The sequence below is a fragment of the Ipomoea nil genome, unplaced genomic scaffold, assembly GCF_001879475.1.
Source record: "Ipomoea nil cultivar Tokyo-kokei standard unplaced genomic scaffold, Asagao_1.1 scaffold0317, whole genome shotgun sequence".
Lineage (NCBI taxonomy): Eukaryota > Viridiplantae > Streptophyta > Magnoliopsida > Solanales > Convolvulaceae > Ipomoea > Ipomoea nil.
Genome location: NW_017616745.1, coordinates 732,198 through 755,802, shown reverse-complemented (window position 1 = coordinate 755,802; position 23,605 = coordinate 732,198). Strand labels below are relative to the sequence as shown.

At 29.9% G+C, this 23,605-nt stretch overlaps 1 protein-coding gene across 3 annotated transcripts; it reads right to left on the bottom strand.

Moving 5' to 3' along the window:
- Positions 1 to 21,063: 21,063 nt before the first annotated feature.
- On the bottom strand, positions 21,064 to 23,318 carry LOC109164955. Of its 3 annotated transcripts, none has more exons than XM_019313523.1 (3): positions 22,569 to 23,318; positions 22,412 to 22,492; positions 21,064 to 21,413 (listed from the first exon to the last, which is right to left on the bottom strand). In XM_019313523.1, the coding sequence occupies exons 1-3, from the start codon at positions 22,761 to 22,763 to the stop codon at positions 21,261 to 21,263; spliced, it is 429 nt and encodes a 142-aa protein (XP_019169068.1). In that variant the 5' UTR covers positions 22,764 to 23,318; the 3' UTR covers positions 21,064 to 21,260. The 3 variants fall into 3 exon arrangements, with proteins under 3 accessions (XP_019169068.1, XP_019169075.1, XP_019169082.1); XM_019313530.1 differs by having other exon boundaries at positions 22,435 to 22,492; XM_019313537.1 differs by having other exon boundaries at positions 22,412 to 22,486.
- Between the last annotated feature and the right edge of the window lie 287 nt (positions 23,319 to 23,605).

The window sequence follows — 23,605 nt, the reverse complement described above, 5'->3', positions numbered from 1 at the left end:
GATCATCATCATCGGCATCACCATCACCATCACCATCATCATCATCATCTTACTCTAAATTTTATGATCAATTGTCTCAATAAAACAAAAAATTATAAATTTACTGTCAAAATAATTTTTTCTCAACAAAAAATCAGCCTAATATTCAAAATGAGGTAGCCCAATGCCCCAATGTCCTGAGTCACTTAAAACAACTATTCTTTATTTTCATTTAAAAAACACTAAATAGATAGATGTAATTTTGAATTGAATGAATAAAATAATTAATTTTCCAATTGTATGTAAGAACGTCAATATTAATCTAAAATTTATGAATTGATCCCATAGAAAACTTTTAAAGTCAAGGTAAAAAAATATTCATCTTGACAAAGAATTTGCTTGATGTCTTGAATGTGGTAGACTGGTAGTTCAATAGCCCAACCATTTAAGGCAACTATTTTTTGTTTCATAATTAATGTGGAACAAAATATATATCAAAGGAGTTTCTTTCAAAAAAAAAAAATCAAGGGAGTTTATATGTAAGATCATATTCAAAAAAATTATTAAATTTGTAAATAAAATTATAATAAATTTATTTCAAAATAATTTTTTTATGAAAATAAATAATGAAAAATAACACATTACTATAATTATTATATAATAGTGTAAATATATTAATTATTTTTAGTTCAAATTTGAAAATGGAGATTTAGATTGATTGGCTGAATGATATATAAGTTTATATTTATTACTATAATTATGTTAGTTTAGTAAAATTGAAAGTTTATCATGTCAATTTTATAATGTGAACAATTTTAGTTGAGTTTGCTTACATGAAAACATGAGATTTTGATATTATGACTAAGAATTTTAAATGCACTAAAAAGTTTTAAATATGTCTAAACGAAAAAATTCAACTGTTCAAAACCAAATTAGATGGCTCAATTGGCTTCCTTCTTGAAATTAGTCACTTAATAGCCCTCAATGCATCACATAGCCTTTAACATCAACAATCTTGAAGAGGAATCGTAAACGTGTTAATACCTAATATAAATCCTGACTATAATGGTTTTATTCAATTTAGTCCTAAGTGATTTTTTATACTCAATTTAATCATTGAGTTTGATGGTTTTACATAATTTAGTCTTTTGTTAAAACTTAGTTAGTTGGGTGTTAGAAATAGAATCCTAGTGGTAATTTATCATTCTTTGTCCTATTTGAGATGATTCCTTCTTCTTCTTCTTATTAAACTCCACACATAAATACAAATCTTCATCCCCAATTCAACTTTAACCCTATTAAAATATAAAATTGAATATCAATACATGTATATCATAAGTGTATTAAAGACTTAATGTGCTATTGTGACATATTAGTGTAATATATTGGTGGTAAAAATAATTAATATTAAATATTTATAAAATAATATATGAGTTGGCATGTAAGTATGATGACGTGATAGAGATAATGTCAGCGTCACATCAGCTATTGTCCTTAATTGTTTCACTTTTCAAATTACAGGTACTAAACTGAACAAAATTAAGGAAGAATGACTAAATTGAACAAAACACTATAATACATGGACCTCATAGGTACTTTGATCTAAAATTCTTTTAGTTAACTGTTAGAAATATGGTCCTAATGATAATTTACCATCATTCATCCCATTTGAGATAATTCATTCTTCTTATTATTATTAAACTCCACACATAAATGCAAATCTTCATCCCCAATTCAACTTTAACCCTATTAAAATATAAAATTGAATATCAATACATATATACCATAAGTGTATTAAAGATTTAACGTGCTGTTGTTTCCAATTTCCTTAATTTACCAACGCACGCACTCATTCTATATTATTGCACAATCTAAAAATTGCAATGTATTGTAAGTAGTACTAGGACAAAGGGAATGTATGGGCATTGTTACCATGCATGTGCTGTGTGCAGTTAAAAAAAGATTTATATGAATGGTTGCTTTGATGCATTTAATTTTTCCTTACTGTGCATTTCAATCTTAGCTCATTAATTATCCGTATTAAATTGAAGAACTAGCTGCCGAGTACAACCACCTACTACTACTATTATTAATTTATTATTATTAACCTTTTTTTTTTCAAAATTTAATTTTCCTCCTAGTATCTTACATGAAATATTTTATATTAAAATTATGACTTATAGTCAAACACAATAAAGATTACATATGTAATCACATCAAAACTACAATTATATATAAGGTCGTCATGACTAACTTCTCAAAATTTGGCTACATGATTGAGTACTCAATTATTGGTTAATGAGTGACAAAACAAATGTTACTAATCTTCATGGTAATAATCGTTATGACCAAAAATTCTGTTAGTTGGCTGTTAGAAGTAGAATCATAATGATAATTTATCATTCTTCATCATATTTGAGATGATTCCTTCTTCTTCAATTCTTCTTATTAAACTCCACACATATATGCAAATCTTCAGCCCCAATTTAACTTTAACCCTATTAAAATATAAAATTGAATATCAATACATATATACCATAAGTGTATTAAAGACTTAACGTGCTATTGTTTTCAATTTCCTTCTTCTCATATTTCCAATTTCCTTAATTTGTCACGGCACACACTCATTCTATATTATTGCACACAATCCAAAAATTGCAATGGATTGTGACTAGCATCAAAAATTATATTGATAAAAAAATATATATGAAATAATTTCGGAAGATACATACCGGTCATGGGATGCATCATATACCATGCATGCAATGCTCCATTTATTTCTAACGCTTTTATCAACCACCCTACATATATTTATAACAAAAATTTTACAAAATCTTAATAATTATTATTTACCCTTTAATTTTATATTAGATTAGATCAAAAATCAAAATTTTGGATCAGTTCCACTACTAATTATCAAATTCTTAGAATTTTGGATTTCCCATCGTAGTTGGATGAAGACTTAGACCTTAATCTTATGGAACAAAGTGGAATGAGGGACAATTGAGGGCAAATGTAAGGTGGTACGATCTTCTATTATTATTATTATTATTATTATTATTGTTGTTGTTGTTGTTGTTGTTGTTGTTGTTGTTGTTGTTGTTGTTGTTGTTATTGTTATTGTTATTGTTATTGTTAATCTTACTCCAAATTAAAATTTATGATCAATTAGTTCAATAAAACGAAAAATTATAAAGTTAGGGTCAAAATAGTTTTATCTATGGAGAATTAGACCTTATGGGACCAAGGGGATGAAGGAGAATTGAGGGCGAATGTATGAACGTTTTATTTTTTATTTTCAAGAAAATATGGGCGTTGTTACCATGCATGCGCTAATGTGCAGTACAGTTAAATTATTATTATTTATATGGATGATTACTATGATGCATTTAATTTTACCCATGTAGTGAATTTAAATCTCATTAATTATTACCACAAATGCACCAGACACTCATCAAATTGAAGACGTAGCTATTGATCGAGTACCACCTCCCATTATTATTATTGTTGTTGTTGTTGTTGTTGTTGTTGCTTCTTTTTTTTTTTTTTTTAAATTGAATTTTCCTCCTACTATCTTGCATGAAATGTTTATATTAAAATTATGACTTATAGTCAAACACAATAAGATCACATAAGGTCATGACTAACTTTTCAAAATTTGGCTACATAATTGTGTACTCAATTCTTGGTTAATGAGTGACAAAACAAATGGTAATTAATATTAATTAGCACCAATGTTAAGTGAAGTGGTTACGATTTTCTACCTCAAACAATCTAATAAATCACTTACTACTATACACTAGTAATTATTAGGGAGGATATTAAACCAATTACTCTAAATAAGTCACACTAGCTAATATAAATAAATCATCATATACTTGAGTAGGGTTGAGTTTACACCATTGGTTCCTACTAAGTATAATATGATTCATAACTATATATGGTACTGCTACTGCATTTTCTTAAATCTATTCTTTTTGACAACTATTAACACTGTTACATGTAATATCTGTTCAAATATATTTTCTTAACCTAATAAAGCCCAACGAGTCAATACCGCTTCCACTAAAACTCGAACCCCAGTGCTTAGATGGCACCTCTGTGACTTTTTTGAGGGAAGCTCTCATAATCAAATTCCGCTGATAGGGTATTGATTCTTTGTGCTTCAGTAACTTGTGAAATTAGTTATGAACAAAAAAAAAAAAAAAAAAAAAAAGAATTGACTGATGAATGGTTGCAATTTCTCGAGTGGGAATTATGAGCTATTTATATTGACGTTTATTTCGCTCATCCATCCCATTCCAATAAATAGGCATAGATCTTGAAGAGTAAATTAATTAAAGAGGAATCTTAATTAATATATATAGGCCTGCCGGTGCTAAGCTACATCATATCCCCTTCAATTTTACCCACTTATCTGCTTCCAATCCTTCCATTTTCATCTCCCATCCCCATCTCATTCCAATAAATATGCATGGACCTTAAAGAGGAAATTAATTGAATAAATATGCACGGACCCTGAAGAGGAAATTAATTGAAGAGAATCCTAATATATATAGGCCTGCTAAGATATATCATGTCCCCTTCAATTTACCCACTTTATCAGCTTCCAATCCTTCCATTTTCATCTCCCATCTCAAGTTGTAAGCTTCTCTACTACACCCTTTAATTTTTGGCACATACACATCACATGCCTATATATATATCCCGTCAATCACTTAACTTGTGTATGGTGCAAATAGTACAATAAAATAACCAAACAAGAAAAACAAGAAATGCACATTTAATAATATGTACAGACATCAATGTCAAAGATTTCATAAATTTAATTTAATTTGTAATGTACTTCTTTAACTTGTAAAAATATTGGTACAAATTAGCACCAAGGCTAAGTGAAGTAGTGGTGGTACTCGATTAGTAGCTAGGTCTTCAATTTAATGAGTGTCTGGTGCCTTTGTGGTAATAATTAATGACATTGAAATTCACCGCATAGGTAAAATTAAATGAAACATAGCAATCCATTCATATAAATCTTTTTTTACTGTACCGCACATCAGCACATGCATGGTAACAACGCCCATATTTTCTCCAAAAAAAAAAACAAAAAAACAAAATAAAACGCCCATAAGGTTCTATAAGGTCTACTTCCCCATCCAACTAAGATGAGATTATCCAAAATCCAACGACATTTTTAATTTTCATTCCAACTAAGATGAGATTTTCTTGAATTCGTTCTTTTAATATTTTTGCACATTATGACACACACAACACAATTCAAGTGCACACCAAAATGTTTAACATCTTTTCATACTCTAACTAATTCTACAAATTATGGCACACGCAGTGTAACCTGATAGGGAATATTCCCCGAGTTTAACCTCCCTTTACGTTTTATACTCTCGTTTTGTAGCCAGACTGGGGTCAATCGATTCGGGTCAAGGTCAGCGGGTCAAAGTCTACGGATCGAGTGCCTATATAAAGGAAATTAACCTCTGGTCTCTCTCGTTTTGTTAGATTTTAATCCCTGACTTTACTTATGGGGATTTTTGGATTGGAATTTCTTTCGTACCGTAAGTATTAGCGGTTTGTTTGACATCCCGATGTACTTATAGTAGAAGAGGTACTTTAGCTCATTTTACCGGAATTGTGATAAAGACACGCATCAATTCGGTCCACAGGTGTCAACAGTTAATGACACCCTGATGTACTTACGATAGAAGAGTTACCCTAGCCCACCCTGTCGGGATGTGGTAAAGGCAAGTCAATCCGATGTGCAGGTGTCAGCGATATAATGACATCACCAATCCTGAAGGAATAGAAGTTGAAGGAAATCCCCTAATGCTTGTAAGAAGGACGTCTCAGATCAGGTTCAAGTTGGTCAAAGTCAAAGAATTCACATGGCTTGTTGAATTAATCTTCACTGGAGGGAATTATATTGGGAATTAACCTCTTGGTCTGAGCCTACTATATTTGTTTTAATTTCTTTTAGTAATTTTGTTGTAATTTGGTTTGGGTTTTGTTGAATTGAGTTTGGACCGTGAGTGTAATTGGGTTTGGCATTCTCCATGGGCCTAAAATGGAGGTTACTCGACTGTGTACCGAGATTGAAATTGGGTTTGGTAGTCATTTTGGGCCCTAATATGTTGGGCTCAATTCTGGGGGTTTAATGTGTCATGGGAGACAAAATATGCAGTCGTTATATCGTTGATCGCGGTCAAAATGGTGCCGTTTCTTTAAATAAAGAAATGACGCGCTGTTACTATTAATAGAGCGTGCATTTTTTTTGATGTGTTAACTACCAACTAAAATTACTGTATATTTAAACTGGCACTACAATGTATCTAAACCGACACTCCCTCACGTATTATTTTAAAATTATTGTTGATAGCAATTATTATGTGTTAAAATCTTTTTGGAGGTATTTGGTATATAGTTGTTAGCTGATTGAGTAGTGGGTTTGACTAGTTGATAGCATTAGCTGACGGTAGAAAAACGCTTGGTAAATTAATTGTTGATAGCTAATTACTTGCAAAATGACTTTATCAAAAAATTGATTAAAAAAGCTTCTTAGTTTTTTGAATTTTAACATTTTAGAACAATAAGTTGTTACAAAAAATGAATTAATCAAACACTCATATTGATTGTTAGTTTAACAAATTCATTCCGTGAACCAAACGTGCTGTAAGAGAATAAGTTAATTTTAATTTCTAGAAATAGATAGAGTATTACATTCGTGATGCCAGTATGCGTGTTTTTTTATTTTTTATTTTTTATAAACTAATAAATAATAATAAAACATTTTCTCCTATCACTTCATATTTATCACAATTCACTTTTCTTTTCATACGCAGTAATTTTTATTCATTTTCTTGAAAATCTAGTCTACTTAATAGTCCTCAATGCATCACAAAGCCTTTAACATCAACAATCTTGAAGAGGAAATCCTAAACGAGTTATTAATAACTTAATACCCAATATAGTCGTGACTATAGTGGTTTTACTTAATTTAGTCCTAAGTGATATTTTATGTTCAATTTAGTCATTAACTTTGATAATTTTACACAATTTAATCATTTATTAAAAATTTAGTCAAAGTACCTATGAGGTCCCTATATTATATTGTTTTCTTCAATTTTGTCCTTCTACTTTAATTTTGTTCAATTTAGTCCTTCTACTTTAATTTTGTTCAATTTAGTCGTTATACTTTAAAAATTGAAACAATTAAGGACAATAGATTATGTGAGCAAATATTTATGTATTTATTTGTGACATATTAATGTAATATATTGGTGGTAAATATAATTAATTTTAAATATTTATAAAATAATATATGAGTTGGCATGTAAGTATGATGACGTGATAGAGATAATGTCAGCGTCACATTAGCTATTGTCCTTAATTGTTTCACTTTTCAAAATACATGGACTAAACTTAACAAAATTAAGGTAGAATGACTAAATTGAACAAAACACTATAGTACATGGACCTCATATGTACTTTGACCTAAAATTCATTTAATTTAGTGTTAGAAATACGGTCCTAATGATAATTTATCATCATTCATCCCATAGATGATTCCTTCTTCTTCTTATTATTATTAAACTCCACACATAAATGCAAATCTTCATTCCCAATTCAACTTTAACCCTATTAAAATATAAAATTGAATATCAATACATATATACCATAAGTGTATCAAAAACTTAACGTGATGTTGTTTCCAATTTCCTTAATTTGCCAAGACACACACTCATTCTATATTATTGCACACAATCTAAAAATTGCAATGTATTGTCAGTAGTGCTGGGACAAAGGGAATGTATAGGCGTGGTTACCATGCATGTGCTGTATGCAGTTACAAAAAGATTTATATGGATGGTTGCTTAACTTGCTTTGGTGCATTTAATTTACCCATACTGTGCATTTCAATCTCAGCTCATTAATTACCCCCATTAAATTGAAGAACTAGCTGCCGAGTACAACCACCTACTACTACTATTATTAATTTATTATTATTAACTTTTTTTTTCAAAATTTAATTTTCGTCCTAGTATCTTACATGAAATATTTTATATTAAAATTATGACTTATGGTCAAACACAATAAAGATTACATATGTAATCACATCAAAACTACAATTATGTATAAGGTTGTCATGATTAACTTCTCAAAATTTGACTACATGATTGAGTACTCAATTCTTGATCAATGAGTGACAAAACAAAAGGCGTAATTAATATTAGCACCAATGCTAAGTGAAGTGGGTAGGGTTGAGTTTACACTATGACTTATGAATTATTAGGAAGGATATGAAACCAGTTACTCTTAGTAACTCATACTAGCTAATATAAATAAATCATTGTATACTTGGGTAGGAATCCTAAAATATATAGGCCTGCTAAGCTACATCATATCCCCTTCAATTTACCCACTTTATCTGCTTCCAATCCTTCCATTTTCATCTCCCATCTCAAGTTGTAAGCTTCTCTACTGCACCCTTTAATTTGTGACACATCCACATCTCATGCCTATATATATCCAGTCAATCACTTAACTTGTGTATGGTACAAATAGTACAATAAAATAACCAAACAAGAAAAACAAGTAATGCACATTTAATAATATGTACAGACATCAATGTCAAAGATTTCATACATTTAATTTAATTTGTAATGTACTTCTTTAACTTGTAAAAATATTGGTACAAATTAGCACCAAAAATGCTAAGTGAAGTAGTGGTGGTACTCGATTAGTAGCTCGGTCTTCAATTTAATGAGTGTCTGGTGTCTTTGTGGTAATAATTAATGACATTGAAATTCACTGCATGAGTAAAATTAAATGAATCATAGCAATCCATTCATATAAATCTTTTTTTACTGTAGCGCACATCAGCACATGCATGATAACAACGCCCATTTTTTCTCCAAAAAAAAAAAAAAAAAAAAAAAAAAAAAGAAACACGCTCATAAGGTCCTATAAGGTCAAATTCCCCATCGAACTAAGATGAGATTATCCAAAATCCAAAGCCATTTTAAATTTTTATTCCCACTAAGATGAGATTTTCTTGAATTCGTTCTTTTAATATTTTTGCACATTATGACACACACAACACAATTCAAGTGCACACCAAAATGTTTAACGTCTTTTCATACTCTAACTAATTCTACAATTTATGGCACACGCAGTGTAACCTGATAGGGAATATTCCCCGAATTTAACCTCCCTTTACGTTCTATACTCTCGTTTTCTAGCCGGACCGGGGTCAATCGATTCGGATCAAGGTCAGGGGATCAAAGTCTACGGATCGAGTGCTTATATAAAGGAAATTATCCCTTCATTCCAGGGTTTTTTTTTTTTTTTTTTCAGCTCTTCCCCTCTTTCTACTCTCTCTAAAGATGAATGAAGAGCTAGATCCTCCCTCCACCCTCCATACATTTTCCATACACACATTACACGGAGAACATGAATAGGAAGGCTATTGACATCCACTTTTCCTCCGCCTCATACACTCTTGATACAATTACTATGTACACTTATATACATACAAAATACATGGATGAATTTACATTATCATAACCCAAGTGCACATCCTAATCTATCAATTAACCCAAGTGCACACGACTAAAGTATCATTTCAATTCAATTACAGTTTCATTTAATAATATAAAAACAATATGAGAGATAGTTTCATTTTAGATACACTGTAGTTTCATTTTGTTATGAACAATAAAAAAAATACAAACTCTGTTAATATGTAACGACAACTGTTTCTTTACTTAAATAAAAGGTGCCGTTTTGGACCATGATCCACGATATAACGATTGATACAAGGTAGCTCAAGTGGATCTTATAAGAAACAAAAACTTGTACAACTAGTTTAGTGGATCCACAATTCTTGGGGAATACAACTTAAAAGCTCTTATGGGCCAAGATGAAGAGTTGGCCCAAGTGGTGTAGGAGGCCTTGCAAGAGGCGAATTCTTATATGTATAAGATTTATGATATATTGATATGGCCGAACAGATTTATGAAGGCAAATTATGCCCTGGACCCGTGTCCATAATGCATTGTGGACACGAGTTCAAAACGAAGTCATTTTAAAAAAAAACGCGTCATTTCAATTTTAAAAATTTTTGATTTTGTCTCGCCGTTAACGGCGTTATTCGTTTGTGCCATTATGAATGTACAGTTATGGGATTATGAATATACAGTTATGACATTATGAATTGTACAGTTATGACATTATGAATGTAAGTTATAAAATTATAAACACAGAATTCTGACATTATTAACTTACAATTATGAACATATAGTGATAAAATTATGAACATAGAGCTCTAAAATTGTGAACATGGAGCTTCGAAAATTATGATTTTACAATTATTGAATTATGAATATACAGTTATGGAATTATGAATGTACAGTTATGCAATTATGAATGTACAATTATGCAATTATGAATATACAGTTATGGAATTATGAACACATAGCTCTGACATTATGAACTTACAATATGAACATATAGTGATAAAATTATGAACACGGAGCTCTAAAATTGTGAACATAGAGCTTCGAAAATTATGAAGTTACAGTTATTGAATTATAAATATACAGTTACGGAATTATGAATGTACAGTTATAGAAGTATGAATGTACAGTTATTGAATTATGAACATAGAGCTCTGACATTATGAACTTACAATTATGAACATATGGTAATAAAATTATGAACATATACTCCTATAATGAGGCGGCCTGAAATTTAAAAAAAAAAAAAAAAAAAAAAAAAAAGATAATAATGCCTAACGGCACTGTTACCCGTGTCCAGCATGCATGCTGGACACGGGTCCATAGCATAACGATTGGTTTATGAAGAGGATAAAGGTGTAATGGCTAAAGATGCTTCAATAATACTAATGGAAAAAAATTAATTATAGTCTAGCTGGGGCTAAGTAGAGCGGCAATTTATATCGTGCACCACGGCACACATAACAATGTGCGTCCAGGTACAAAACGCTACCGTTTCAATTGCTGTTGACGGGGATTGACGTAACGGACGTCACTATGTCCGTTCAAACGGACCAAATCTCATTATGTGTATTCAGTTAAAAGTTTGTGTATTGTGTTATGAGTTTATGTGTATTATGTTAAGAGTTTATGTGTATTCAGTTAAGAGTTTATGTGTATTATCATTATTATGTTAAAAGTTTATGTGTATTATGTTAAGAGTTTATGTGTATTATGTTAAGAGTTTATGTTATTATTATGTTAAGAGTTTATGTGTATCATGTATTATGTTAGATTATGTGTATTCTGTTCCAAAGAATGTCATTCAATTCTTGGCCTATTCCATGAACCAAATATGCCACAACTCTTTTTGTACATCCGTTAACAAAATCGTTGAAATGTCGTTAAATACAATGACATTTCTATCTTTTTGTACAAAGTGGATTGAACAATTATATTTTTATTTTTATTTTTTTGAAAAAAAAAATTAATAATTGAAGACCTAAATGCCTTGTATTTTATGGAATTTAACGATTTTGTTGATAGAAGATAAAAGACAGTCATGCTACAATAATACCAGGACCAAATTGGTTTCCTATTTTCTTGGATCATCACCGTTCCAGGAGCCGTGATTTCTTCATCATTGATCGAGTGTTCGCCCATGTAAACTAATAAGTATTTTTAATTTTTTTTGCTCGTTCTTTTGAGTATAATATTGTCTATATTTGGATGGTCGTGTATATGTACAAATGCCCGGGTAGTAGGATTATGCATTCGTGTGTGCTGATTGTGCAACCTAGTGTTGTAAGTTGTGCACCATAGGCTAGAGAGTTGTGCATTATAGCACATAGTTCAGTGCATCGTAAGACATTGGGATGTCCAATGTAGGATTTTTTGGCCAGTTTTGAATGCATAATAATAAAGTTATCGATGCACAACACTCAGCATAGGAATGCACAACATTTTGTATAGGAATGCACAACATTTTGTATAGGAATGCACATCTTTTAATAAGTCTGATTTACCCTAAATTTATATATTTTAATATTTTAAATGGATTTGTTTTCTTAATCCGTTTGATTTGTTCCTTTTAATCTCAGCCATACATTATTTTGATTTAATGGTCTAGGTTAGTCGTCCTCACCTAAGATTAGGTACTCACCTGATCCGGACTATATATATATATATATATATATATATATATATATATATATATATACACACACACACACACACACACACACACACACACACACACACACCATAAATGTATTAAAGACTTAACGTGCTGTTGTTTCCAATTTCCTTAATTTACCAAGGCACACACTCATTCTATATTATTGCACACAATCTAAAAATTGCAATGTATTGTAAGTAGTGCTGGGACAAAGGGAATGTATGGGCATTGTTAACATGCATGTGTTGTGTGCAGTTAAAAAAAATTATATGGATGATTGCTTTGATGCATTTAATTTTCTCATACTGTGCATTTCAATCTCAGCTCATTAATTATCCCATTAAACTGAAGAACTAGCTGCAAAGTACAACCACCTACTACTCAAATATGTAATCTTATTTTCATCCTACTGACTATGAGGTTCCCTAGCATTGTCCCAAAATGGCTTGGAACATAGACTCAAGCCTCACTAGTCTCTATTATCATACCAAAATTAAATATATTCGGCACCTGAGGTATCAATAACACATGCCTCTATTATCATGCCAAAATGGCTTGGAACATAGACTCAAGACTCATTAGTCTCTATATGAACATTTAATCTATAGGGTGTGGTTGAGTGGAAGAGACTCATTCACCTTAACCAAAGGTCAAGAGTTAGTTACTGTGTCCAACAAACATAAATAATAATTAACTTTTTTAAAAATCCGATGTAATTTAATTTTGTAAATGATATGATTGAAGTAAAGTTGATCTACTTAATTCTAATTAATAAGCGAATTGAATTAACACTTACTTATTGACGAGTTTGTAACACTTAAATCGTAAATTATTACGAAAAATGTACAAACAAATTAATTCTTCAACAGAATCCTAGATTACGACTTTTGATTGATAATGCATTTAAACGAATTATATATGGGTATATATGTGTGTGTGTGTGTAATATATATATATAGACGGTTACTTGCTTATACACATTTAAGTCGATTGTTACGTTTACTATATATAAATTCCATACAAAAGCTAGGCCTACTATGCATTATTATTCTAGTTTCTTCTAATAATGTAATTGATCTTGACTTTGCTTATAAACATTTTAGTCTATTGTTACGTTTACTATATAAATCCCATACAAAAGCTAGGCCTCCTATGCATTATTATTCTAGCTTCTTCAAATAATGTAATTGATCTTGACTTGGATCATAATGTGTTAATCTTCTATTATTATTATTGTTAATCTTACTCCAAAATTTATGATCAATTGACTCAATAAAACGAAAAATTATAAAATTTCGGTCAAAATAATTTTATCTCAATAAAAAATCAACCCGATGTTCTAAATGGGGTAGTTCAATAACCCGAGTCATTTTTTTATTTTTTTTTGAAAGCATGACCCGAGTCATTTAAAACAACCCTTGTTTATTTTCATCTAAAAAAAAAAACTAAATAGATAGATATAGTTGGAATTGAATGAATAAATTAATTTCCCAATTGTATGTAGGGACATGAATCTTAATCTAAAATTTATGAATTGATCTCATAAAATCAAAAATTTTTAAAGTCAGGGTAAAAAAATATTCATCTTGACAAGAATTTACTTGATGTCTTGAATGTGGTAGTTCAATAGTCCAACCATTTAAGGCAACTATTATTTGTTTCATAATTAACGTGGAACAAAATAAAAGGAGTTTATATGTAAGATTATATTCAAAATTTTTATTAAAATTGTAAATAAAATCATAATAAATTTATTTCAAAATAAATTTTTTTATGAAAATAAATAATAAAAAATAACACATTACTATAATTATTATATAATAGTGTAAATATATTAATTATTTTTAGTTTGAATTTGAAAATGAAGATTTAGATTGATTGATTGAATGATATATAAGTATATTTATCAGTGCAATTGTGTTAGATTATTAAAATTGAAAGTTTATCATGTTAATTTTATAATGTCAAAAATTTTAATTGAGTTTACTTACACAAAAACCTGAGATTTTAGTATTAGGACCAATAATTTTAAATACACCAAAAAGAATTAAAAAAACCAAATGAGGTGGGTCAATTGGCATTCCTAATTACATGGATGCATATGAGAATATATTGAAGCAACTAAAGTGGATATATTAAATGCTCATATATATAAAGCTGACATGCAAGTTTCCCATGTAGGGAGCAACTTAAAATTCCTCTTCAAGTGCCATAAATATGAGAGGGATGGATGAATTAATTGCTAATGTGATCCTAGAATTAATCATTTAATTTAATTATTATTAAGGCGGAATAGGTTTACCACGAATTCTTATATAATCTATTAAAGGCCGATTATTAAACAAATCTCTTCCATATTCACTACTGATATTATTCAACCTACTAATAACATAATATTTGACGGATTAAATACGAATCCAATGCTAAATTTAATTTTATAAGATAATAACATAAATTATAATATAATATTTCAAACATTGAAAAAAAAAAACAACTCAAATCTTTTTAAAATTATTATTGATAGCATTTATTATGTGTCAACAAATTTTTGGAGGTATTTGGTAAATAGTTGTTAGCTTATTAGAGTGAGTTTGACTAATTGATAGCATTAATTAATTATATAAAAGTGTTTAGTAAATTAACTGATAATTGATTACATGCAAATGACTTAATTAAAAAGTTTATAAAAAGCTTATTTGAGCATCTTTTTGAATTTTAGCATTTTAAAACAATAAGTCATTAAAAAAATTAATTAATCAAATTAAATACTCATATTGATTATTAATTTAATCAGGTCAAATAGCTAATAATGATAAAATTAAATAACTAGCTGATGATAAGCTAACTATTACTAGGTAGATTACTATGATTTCATAATAACCCTATGAAAGCCATAATTTATAGATCTCAGAAAGGGTAAATTACTAGGTAGAAGTATAGTTGATAAAAAAAATAAAAAACTAAAAAATGTGGGTAGCTGCTAGTTTTATAAAAGATTAAGATCAGAAAACTAGTTAATTTTAATTCCTAAAAATAAATAAAGTGATTCTCTCAAAAAAAAAAAATAAATAAATAAAGTGCATGATGCCACTATGCATGTTTTTTTTTTTTTTTTATAAACTAATAAATAATAATAAAACATTTTCGCCTATCACTTCATATTTATCATAATTCACTTTTTCTTTTCATACGGAGTAATTTTTATTCATTTTCTTGAAAATCTAGTCTACTTAATAGCCTCAATGCATTACATAGCCTTTAACATCAACAATCTTGGAGAGGAAATCCTAAACTGAGTTATTAATAACTTAATACCCAATATAGTACTCACTATAGTGGTTTTACTTAATTTAGTTCTAAGTGACTTTTTATGTTCAATGTAATCATTAATTTTGATAATTTTACACAATTTAGTCATTTTTTAAAAATTCGGTCAAAGTACCTATGAGGTCCCTATATTATATTATTTTGTTCAATTTAGTCATTCTACTTTAATTTTGTTCAATTTAGTCCATATACTTTAAAAAATAAAATAATTAAGGACAATAGCTTATGTGAGCAAATATTTATGTATTTGTTTGTGACATATTAATGTAATATATTGGTGGTAAAAATAATTAATTTTAAATATTTATAAAATAATATATGAGTTGGCATGTAAGTATGATGACGTGATAGATATAATGTCAGCGTCACATCAACTATTGTCCTTAATTGTTTCACTTTTCAAAGTACAAGGACTAAATTGAACAAAATTAAAGTAGAAGCAAGGACTAAATTGAACAAAACAGTATAGTACATGGACCTCATAGGTACTTTGATCTAAAAATTCTGTTAGTTGACAGTTAGAAATATGATCCTTATTATAATTTACCATCATTCATCCCATTTAAGATGATTCATTTTCTTCTTATTAAACTCCACACATGAATGCAAATCTTCATCCCTAATTCAACTTTAACCCTATTAAAATATAAAATTGAATATCAATATATATATACCATAAGTGTATTAAAGACTTAACGTGATGTTATTTCTAATTTTCTTAATTTACCAAGATACACACTCATTCTATATTATTGCACACAATCTAAAAATTGCAATGTATTGTAAGTAGTGTTGGGACAAAGGGAATGTATGGGCGTTGTTACCATGCATGTGCTGTGTGCAGTTACAAAAAAGATTTATATGGATGGTTGCTTAACTTGCTTTGATACATTTAATTTACCCATACTGTGCATTGTAATCTCAGCTCATTAATTACCCCCATTAAATTGAAGAACTAGCTGCCGAGTACAACAACCTACAATCGTTATGCCATGGAACCGTGTTCACCATGAATGGTGAACACGGTTCCAACGGTGTTAGTACACCGTTATCTTTTTTTTTTTCCTTAATTAATTGCATGACTTTTCTTCTTCATTTTCACATTTTGCGGTTTCACTTTAATTTGAGGTGAGCAATGATTTCGGACATTCATAAATTATGAATTCATGCCTGCACATTCACTTTGGAACCATGCCTACACATTCCCGTCCGAAATCACGAACATTCATAAATTATGAATCCATGCATTCACATTCACTTTGTAACCATGCCTACAATTTCACTTTGGAACCATGAGATTATGAATTTTCTGTTATGAGATTATGAATTTTCTGTTATGAAATTATGAATTTTCTGTTATGAAATTATGAATTTTCTGTTATGAAATTATGAATTTTCTGTTATGAGATTATGAATTTACATTACATTCATAATCTCATAACAGAAAATTCATAATTTAATAAATATTTTACTTTTATGCGATTATGAATTTTCTGTTATGAGATTATGAATTTACATTACATTCATAATCTCATAACAGAAAATTCATAATTTGATCAAATGCGCGTCGTTAACTCCACATCCGCGATTTTATTTTTTTTGTGTCTATAAACGACGTCGTTTGGACTTGTGTTCACCATTCACGGTGAACAACCTACTGCTACTATTATTAATTTATTATTTATTATTATTAACCCTTTTTTTCAAAATTTAATTTTCTTCTTAGTATCTTACATGAAATATTTTATATTAAAATGATGACTTATGGTCAAACACAATAAAGATTACATATGTAATCACATCAAAACTACAATTATATATAAGGTCGTCATGATTAACTTCTCAAAATTTAACTACATGATTGAGTACTCAATTCTTGGTTAATGAGTGACAAAACAAAAGGCGTAATTAATATTAGCACCAATGCTAAGTGAAGTGGGTAGGGTTGAGTTTACACTATGACTTATGAATTATTAGGAAGGATATTAACCCAGTTACTCTTAGTAAGTCACACTAGCTAATATAAATAAATCATTGTATACTTGGGTAGGGTTGAGTTTACACCATTGGTTCCTACTAAGTAAAATATGATTCATAACTATATATGGTATTTTTTTTTTTTTTTTTTTTTAACATGTACTTCTTCTTCTCAATGTGAAAGATAATTTTTTCTTTTGAGTGTTTATTGCATTTATATTACTTAATCCAGCCAAACACTAGAATATATTTTCTTAAATCTATTCTTTTTGAGTACTATTGACTCTGTTACATGTAGTATCTGTTCAAATATACTTTCTCAACCTACTGAAGCCCAACGAGTCAATACCGCTTCCACTGAAGCTCGAACCCCAGTGCTCATATGGCACCTCTGTGACTTTTCTTGAGGGAAGGTCACAAAATTGAATCCCTATGAGAGAATCACTACTGGAAATTATTGAATTTTCGACCACTTGAAAGTGATCTTGAATCAAGTTGAAAGCAAAAAGTGGTTGGAAATAGCAACAAGGGTTTTTCCGGATACTAAAAGTAGTCGGAACAAGATTTTCGACTTGATTTAAGATCACTTTCAAGTGGTCGAAAATTTCAGAATTTCCAGTAGTGATATTGGCTCTTTCTGCTTCAATAGGTTAAAAAAATAGTTATGAATAAAAAAAAATTTGACAGATGAATGGTTGCAATTTCTCGAGTGGGAATTATGAGCTATTTGTATTGACATTTATTTGGCTTATATCCTTTCCATTCCAATAAATTTGCATTGATCTTGAAGAGGCAATTAATTAAAGAGGGATCCTAATATATATATATATATATATATATATATATAGGCCTGCTAAGCTACATCATACCCCCTTCAATTCACCCGCTTTATCTGCTTCCAATACTTCTTCCATTTTCATCTCTCATCTCAAGTTGTAAGCTTTTCTATTGCACCCTTTAATTTGTGATACATCCACATCTCATGCCTATATATATCGGCCGATCAATCACTTAACTTGTGTACATGTAAGGTGCAAACAGTACAATAAAATAACCAAACAAGAAAAACAATTAATGCACATTTAATAATATGTACAGACATCAATGTCAAAGATTTCATATATTTAATTTAATTTGTAATGTACTTCTTAACTTGTAAAAATGTTGGTACAAGTGTACAATGTACTCCTTATCTCTAAAAAAAAAAAAAACAAAAAAAACAAAAAAAGATGTATAGGCCACAAAAACACTTGATTTCAACATTTACAAACCAGTCTTATTGGTTAAGAAACTGAACCAATATTGCAAGTTGCAACATAAATTCTCATGATTTCAACAATATATGGCTCAAGCACCATAATCCATAATAATTTGGAAGCATCAAATAATTCAAATAATGCTTGATGACTAGTCAATGTCTTCCTATCTTTCTGGTTCACACAGTTGCTGTATTTCAAGCCAGTGTTTTTAGTGGTACTTAGTTTCTTCCAGCAAAACAACTTTTAGCCCATAAGACATATCATAATAAAGTAATACATTTTTAAATAATCATCGAATGAAACTGCAGCTAGCTAGGAGGAGGTTATTGCCCAATCTCATGTTATTCAGAGGTTTCTGGGAGAACAAAATACAATATTATAGTGAATGAGATCTAAGTGGCCCGGGCAACTATGCATGTACCCATTCCATTCGATCTGGTAGTTTTTCTACCTATATAATCCCATTTATTTAGTATAATTTAAAATATTATTTTCCCGGCTAATTATTCACATTTATTTTGTTGTTTAACTAATTCTTTAATTTAGAAGATGAGATGACATGCATTAGAGTTAATTGTACTCAGATGATATTATTATAATTATTGTCAATTTTGTTATATAACTTTTTAACATTATATTGTGCGCATAATAATATTTCGATCTACATAACTCTTAAAAATATCAACAAAAAAAAAGTAAATTTTAAACTTAAATCGTAAATGCTAAATCCTAAGTAGTAAAATGTGGAACCCTAAATCAAATAAAATCAAAATGTTGAATCTTAAATTCTTAAATTCAAACCCTAAGTATAATGCACTTTTGCATTTTGCAAAGTGCAATTATTAATACTATAGCATGCACCTTTTAATACTTTACCGTGAAGTGCACAATATATGAATGGTACTCTCTACGATACACGGTCCTAGGCCGGTTCCGAGTGTCGGATACTATGCGTAGTCTGCTTGTTGGTTTAAATCTAGTAGCTCGGTGTATATGACAGTGAGTAAGAGGTCCCCGAGCAAATAGCTAGTAAGTGGAAATAGCCAAAAGTCCATCTGACAGTAAAAAATTGAGTATTTATAGGGAGAGGAGGGGACAAGTCCCGACTCAAAGGCATGTGTGGCACGTGGAGTTCATGCACGAGTTCAGGTCTGGGCCTAAAGGGCCTTAGCCACGTGCCCTGATACTCCTGAGCGTCCAACACTCTGCCGCAGGGGTGTAAGTAGGTCGGTCCCAACCTAGATAGGTGGAGGCGCTGGTATGGCAATGCTGTTTACAAACGCATCCTTCGGCCAAGCTCAGTTAACAACTAGGTCGAGAAGGTGTGAGTACTAGGTCGGTTGTGATCGGATCGGGCTCAGCTCGCACAGAGGATATGTTACCAACCACCGCACATGCACAATGCTCGGGGAAAAATCGCCATCAGGCTCAAATCTATGAAAATTTGTTTTTAAAAAAAAATGTGCGTCCTGGAAGGAAGAAGCAAAGTATAAAAATTACGCACCTTAAGTGTTACAAAGACGCACCTTAAGTGTTAGAATGACACACCTTAAGTGTTAAACTGACGCAACTTAAGTATTAACACGACGTACCTTAAGCACAAAAAATACACATCTTAAGTTTGAACAAACACAAAATGACTAAATTGCCACTGCACTTTTTAATCTGTGTTCATCCTGAACATTGATTTTGGCAAAACCAATGGCTATTATCTCACCACATATTTCACTTGGACACAACCTCCGCATCTGATATATAATATATATATATATATATATATATATATATATATATATATATATATATATATATATATATATATATATATTTATTTATTTATTTATTTATTTATTTATTTATTTAATATATCCACCCTAGTTGCTTCAATATATTCTCATATAGTCATATGCATCCACGTAATTAGGAATGTCAATTGAACCACCTCATTTGGTTTTGAATGTTGAATTTATCCGTTTATACATATTTAAAAAATTTTGGTGCATTTAAATTCTTGGTCCTAATATTAAAATCTCAGGTTTTCGTGTAAGTAAATTTACCTAAAAATTTTGACATTATAAAATTGACATGATAAACTTTTAATTTTAATAAACTAACATAATTACACTAATAAATCTTCTATCTTCTACTATAATATAGCAGAGCCAAAAATTCCCGCCAAAAATTCCTGCCAAGTAAAACACTGCGTTTTGGAGTTTGGGAGGATAATGGTTCAGAATAATTGTATTAAATGCATCGTTTCGAAAATCGTCAGTTGGAATTGATTACACATAATTGTGCCTTTTCGATTTTTGCAGATATTCAAAATAATACAAATAAATATTAACAATTTGAAAGGTTAATTATTTGAATATACCCAGTTGCCTCTTCGTATACTTCATAATTACAAGAACACACGGTTATCTGCCCTTTCATTCACTAACCAAAGATCAGCAATCATATCTAAACATCTATATATATACATCACATTCTCTTCAATTCAAACACTACCAAGTTAGAACGAAAGGGGAATACTCTCTACAACTGAATAGCAATGGTGTAGAGAACATGGAGCTTCGATAAGGGAGGAACAAGACCCATATTCTTTACGTGAGGTGTGGCTGCCGAAGCTTCCATATCCAAAAGAGCCGGTTGAAGCTTCCATATCCAAAAGAGCCGGCTGCAAAACACCTGCACATTTGGTAAACCTTTGAATCCTATTCCAACTTCTTTTTTTTTTTTTTTTTTTTTTTTTTTTTTTTGATAAAGAATGTAATTCTAAAAATTTGAAAATCATATCATTGGTGAAATTTAAAATCTATCTACATATATTATATGAACTATGAAAATATTGAACTATATATATATATATATATATATATATATATATATATATATATATATATATATATATATATATATATATATTCCAATATAGTCCATTCCTTGAGTTCCTCTTATTGCACAACCGGAAGTTATCACGACGTGAACCAAATCTAGCTAATCACTGCTTGAAGAAATTAACATAAATGAAGCTAAGCCTGCTACATGCATTGCACCCAGCGGGAATATTGATACTTGCATGAAATATATATTCCACTATTTTATTACGGGTGAGGGATATGAGGCAGAGGATTAATGTGATTAATAGTATAATCAAAAACTTATTATACTAATGTTACAGTCTGATGCACTATTTTTTTCCACTGAATTTATCACCTCAAGATAAACAATTACTGCCCAATTGTATAATACTCTATGCCCATCACCAATTGAAGTCCTTAAACTGTCAAAATATAGTTGGTGTATTTCAGTTGAAAAATTATGAGTATACAATTGGCTCACATATGGATCACACAAAGGTAATCCCTCTTCTAATTGCTACTGCACTTCTTATGATGTATAAAATCTCACAGATAACAGTTTTAAATTATAGCACATATAGAAAGAATTTATCTACAGGTTAGGTCATTAAGCTTAAACTAAGGTATTTGATATGCTGTATACTGAAATTTGGGTTAACTAATGCAAAATTTTATCATAACATTTAAGGATCTTAAAAAAGCAGTATACATACATGCATGTTAAAATCTTACAGTAAATATAACATACTGAAATAATTAAGACCGGATTCTGTAGAAGATTTCTTCTAAAAACAAAATTTTATCATGTTCCAAGTAAATGGTTACCATAAAAAATGGTTGTAGACTACCGCTTTTGGTAAATTGACGAAGAGCTCTTCTCAGTACATATGCCGGCAACACCTGCGGCTGAAAAATCACGGTTAGAACAAAAAAAATAGCAACGATCAAACATAAGAAACACAGATCTAGCTCAGAAGAACACCAATATTGCTTTGAAACAACCGATTCGTGAAGATGTGGAGGTATGAGGGATATCGGAAAACAAAGGGGATAAGAAGTTTATAGAGAGAGACAGAGCACCACCGGTGTGTTGATGGTGCCTTTGACTGTTTATAGAGAGAGACAGAGCACCACTGGATCTATAAGAGAAATGCATCAAAAAACCAACTACCCTCATGCATGATCAAGATCTAGGATTTCAACTTGATCTATCGCCATTTTGTTACTCTACAGAATAAAATAAAATTTACAGATCTGGAAATATACTACTGTACTAAATGTAAATATAAAACATTCGAATATCAATAAATCCAGATATGAAAAAAAAAGAATGAAAAAAAAAATGTTTATCTAGATCGAGAGATAAGTGCTAAAGTATATATGCACAAATTATAGTATATGTCACTCTGCATGATAGGAAATCAACAAGCTCATTTCCGAAATCTCTAAAAATGTAAAGATCAAATGGACTATCCACTTCTCAATCCTAAGATTAAGCACTGAAATTTTTAGAAAAGTAGAGGGAAGTAGGAGACGTATTATCAATTGTAGAGTATCATCTGAAATCTATCAAAATGTATTGATCAATGGAATTTCAGCATCTCATAAGTCACCCCACAGATCTAGCATTGGAAATTTCCAGAAAAATAGAGAGAACAGAGAAGTAGGAGGATGGAATAAGCAAATGAGTGTAGAGAGAGACAGAGATGAAGAAATGAATGTTCTCGATTCGTTCGTCTCTCATTTTAATATTATTATATTATCATTATCATTAATTAATATTATTATTATCATTAATTTATATTATCAATACTATTAATAATAATTATTATTACTATTTATTAATTATTATAATTATAGTGCATTTACCAAGGTCAAATCAATATTAGTTCTGTTATTATTTTTATGAATCAAATCAAATTAATATTTTTTGATATACTTAAATATCATAGCATTTATTACGGAGTATATGATTTTGTAATCAATTTTGAAATAGTGACTGTTCACATTTTTTGTTAC

What these genes read in the sequence shown, in the direction of transcription:
- LOC109164955 (XM_019313523.1), bottom strand. Translation starts at nt 22,763, where the DNA reads ATGAGGGTAGTTGGTTTTTTGATGCATTTCTCTTATAGATCCAGTGGT. An exon ending in GTTGTTTCAAAGCAATATTG is followed by an intron (nt 22,493 to 22,568) that starts GTGTTCTTCTGA and finishes GTGATTTTTCAG; the next exon opens with CCGCAGGTGTTGCCGGCATA. An exon ending in GTCTACAACCATTTTTTATG is followed by an intron (nt 21,414 to 22,411) that starts GTAACCATTTAC and finishes CCAAATGTGCAG; the next exon opens with GTGTTTTGCAGCCGGCTCTT.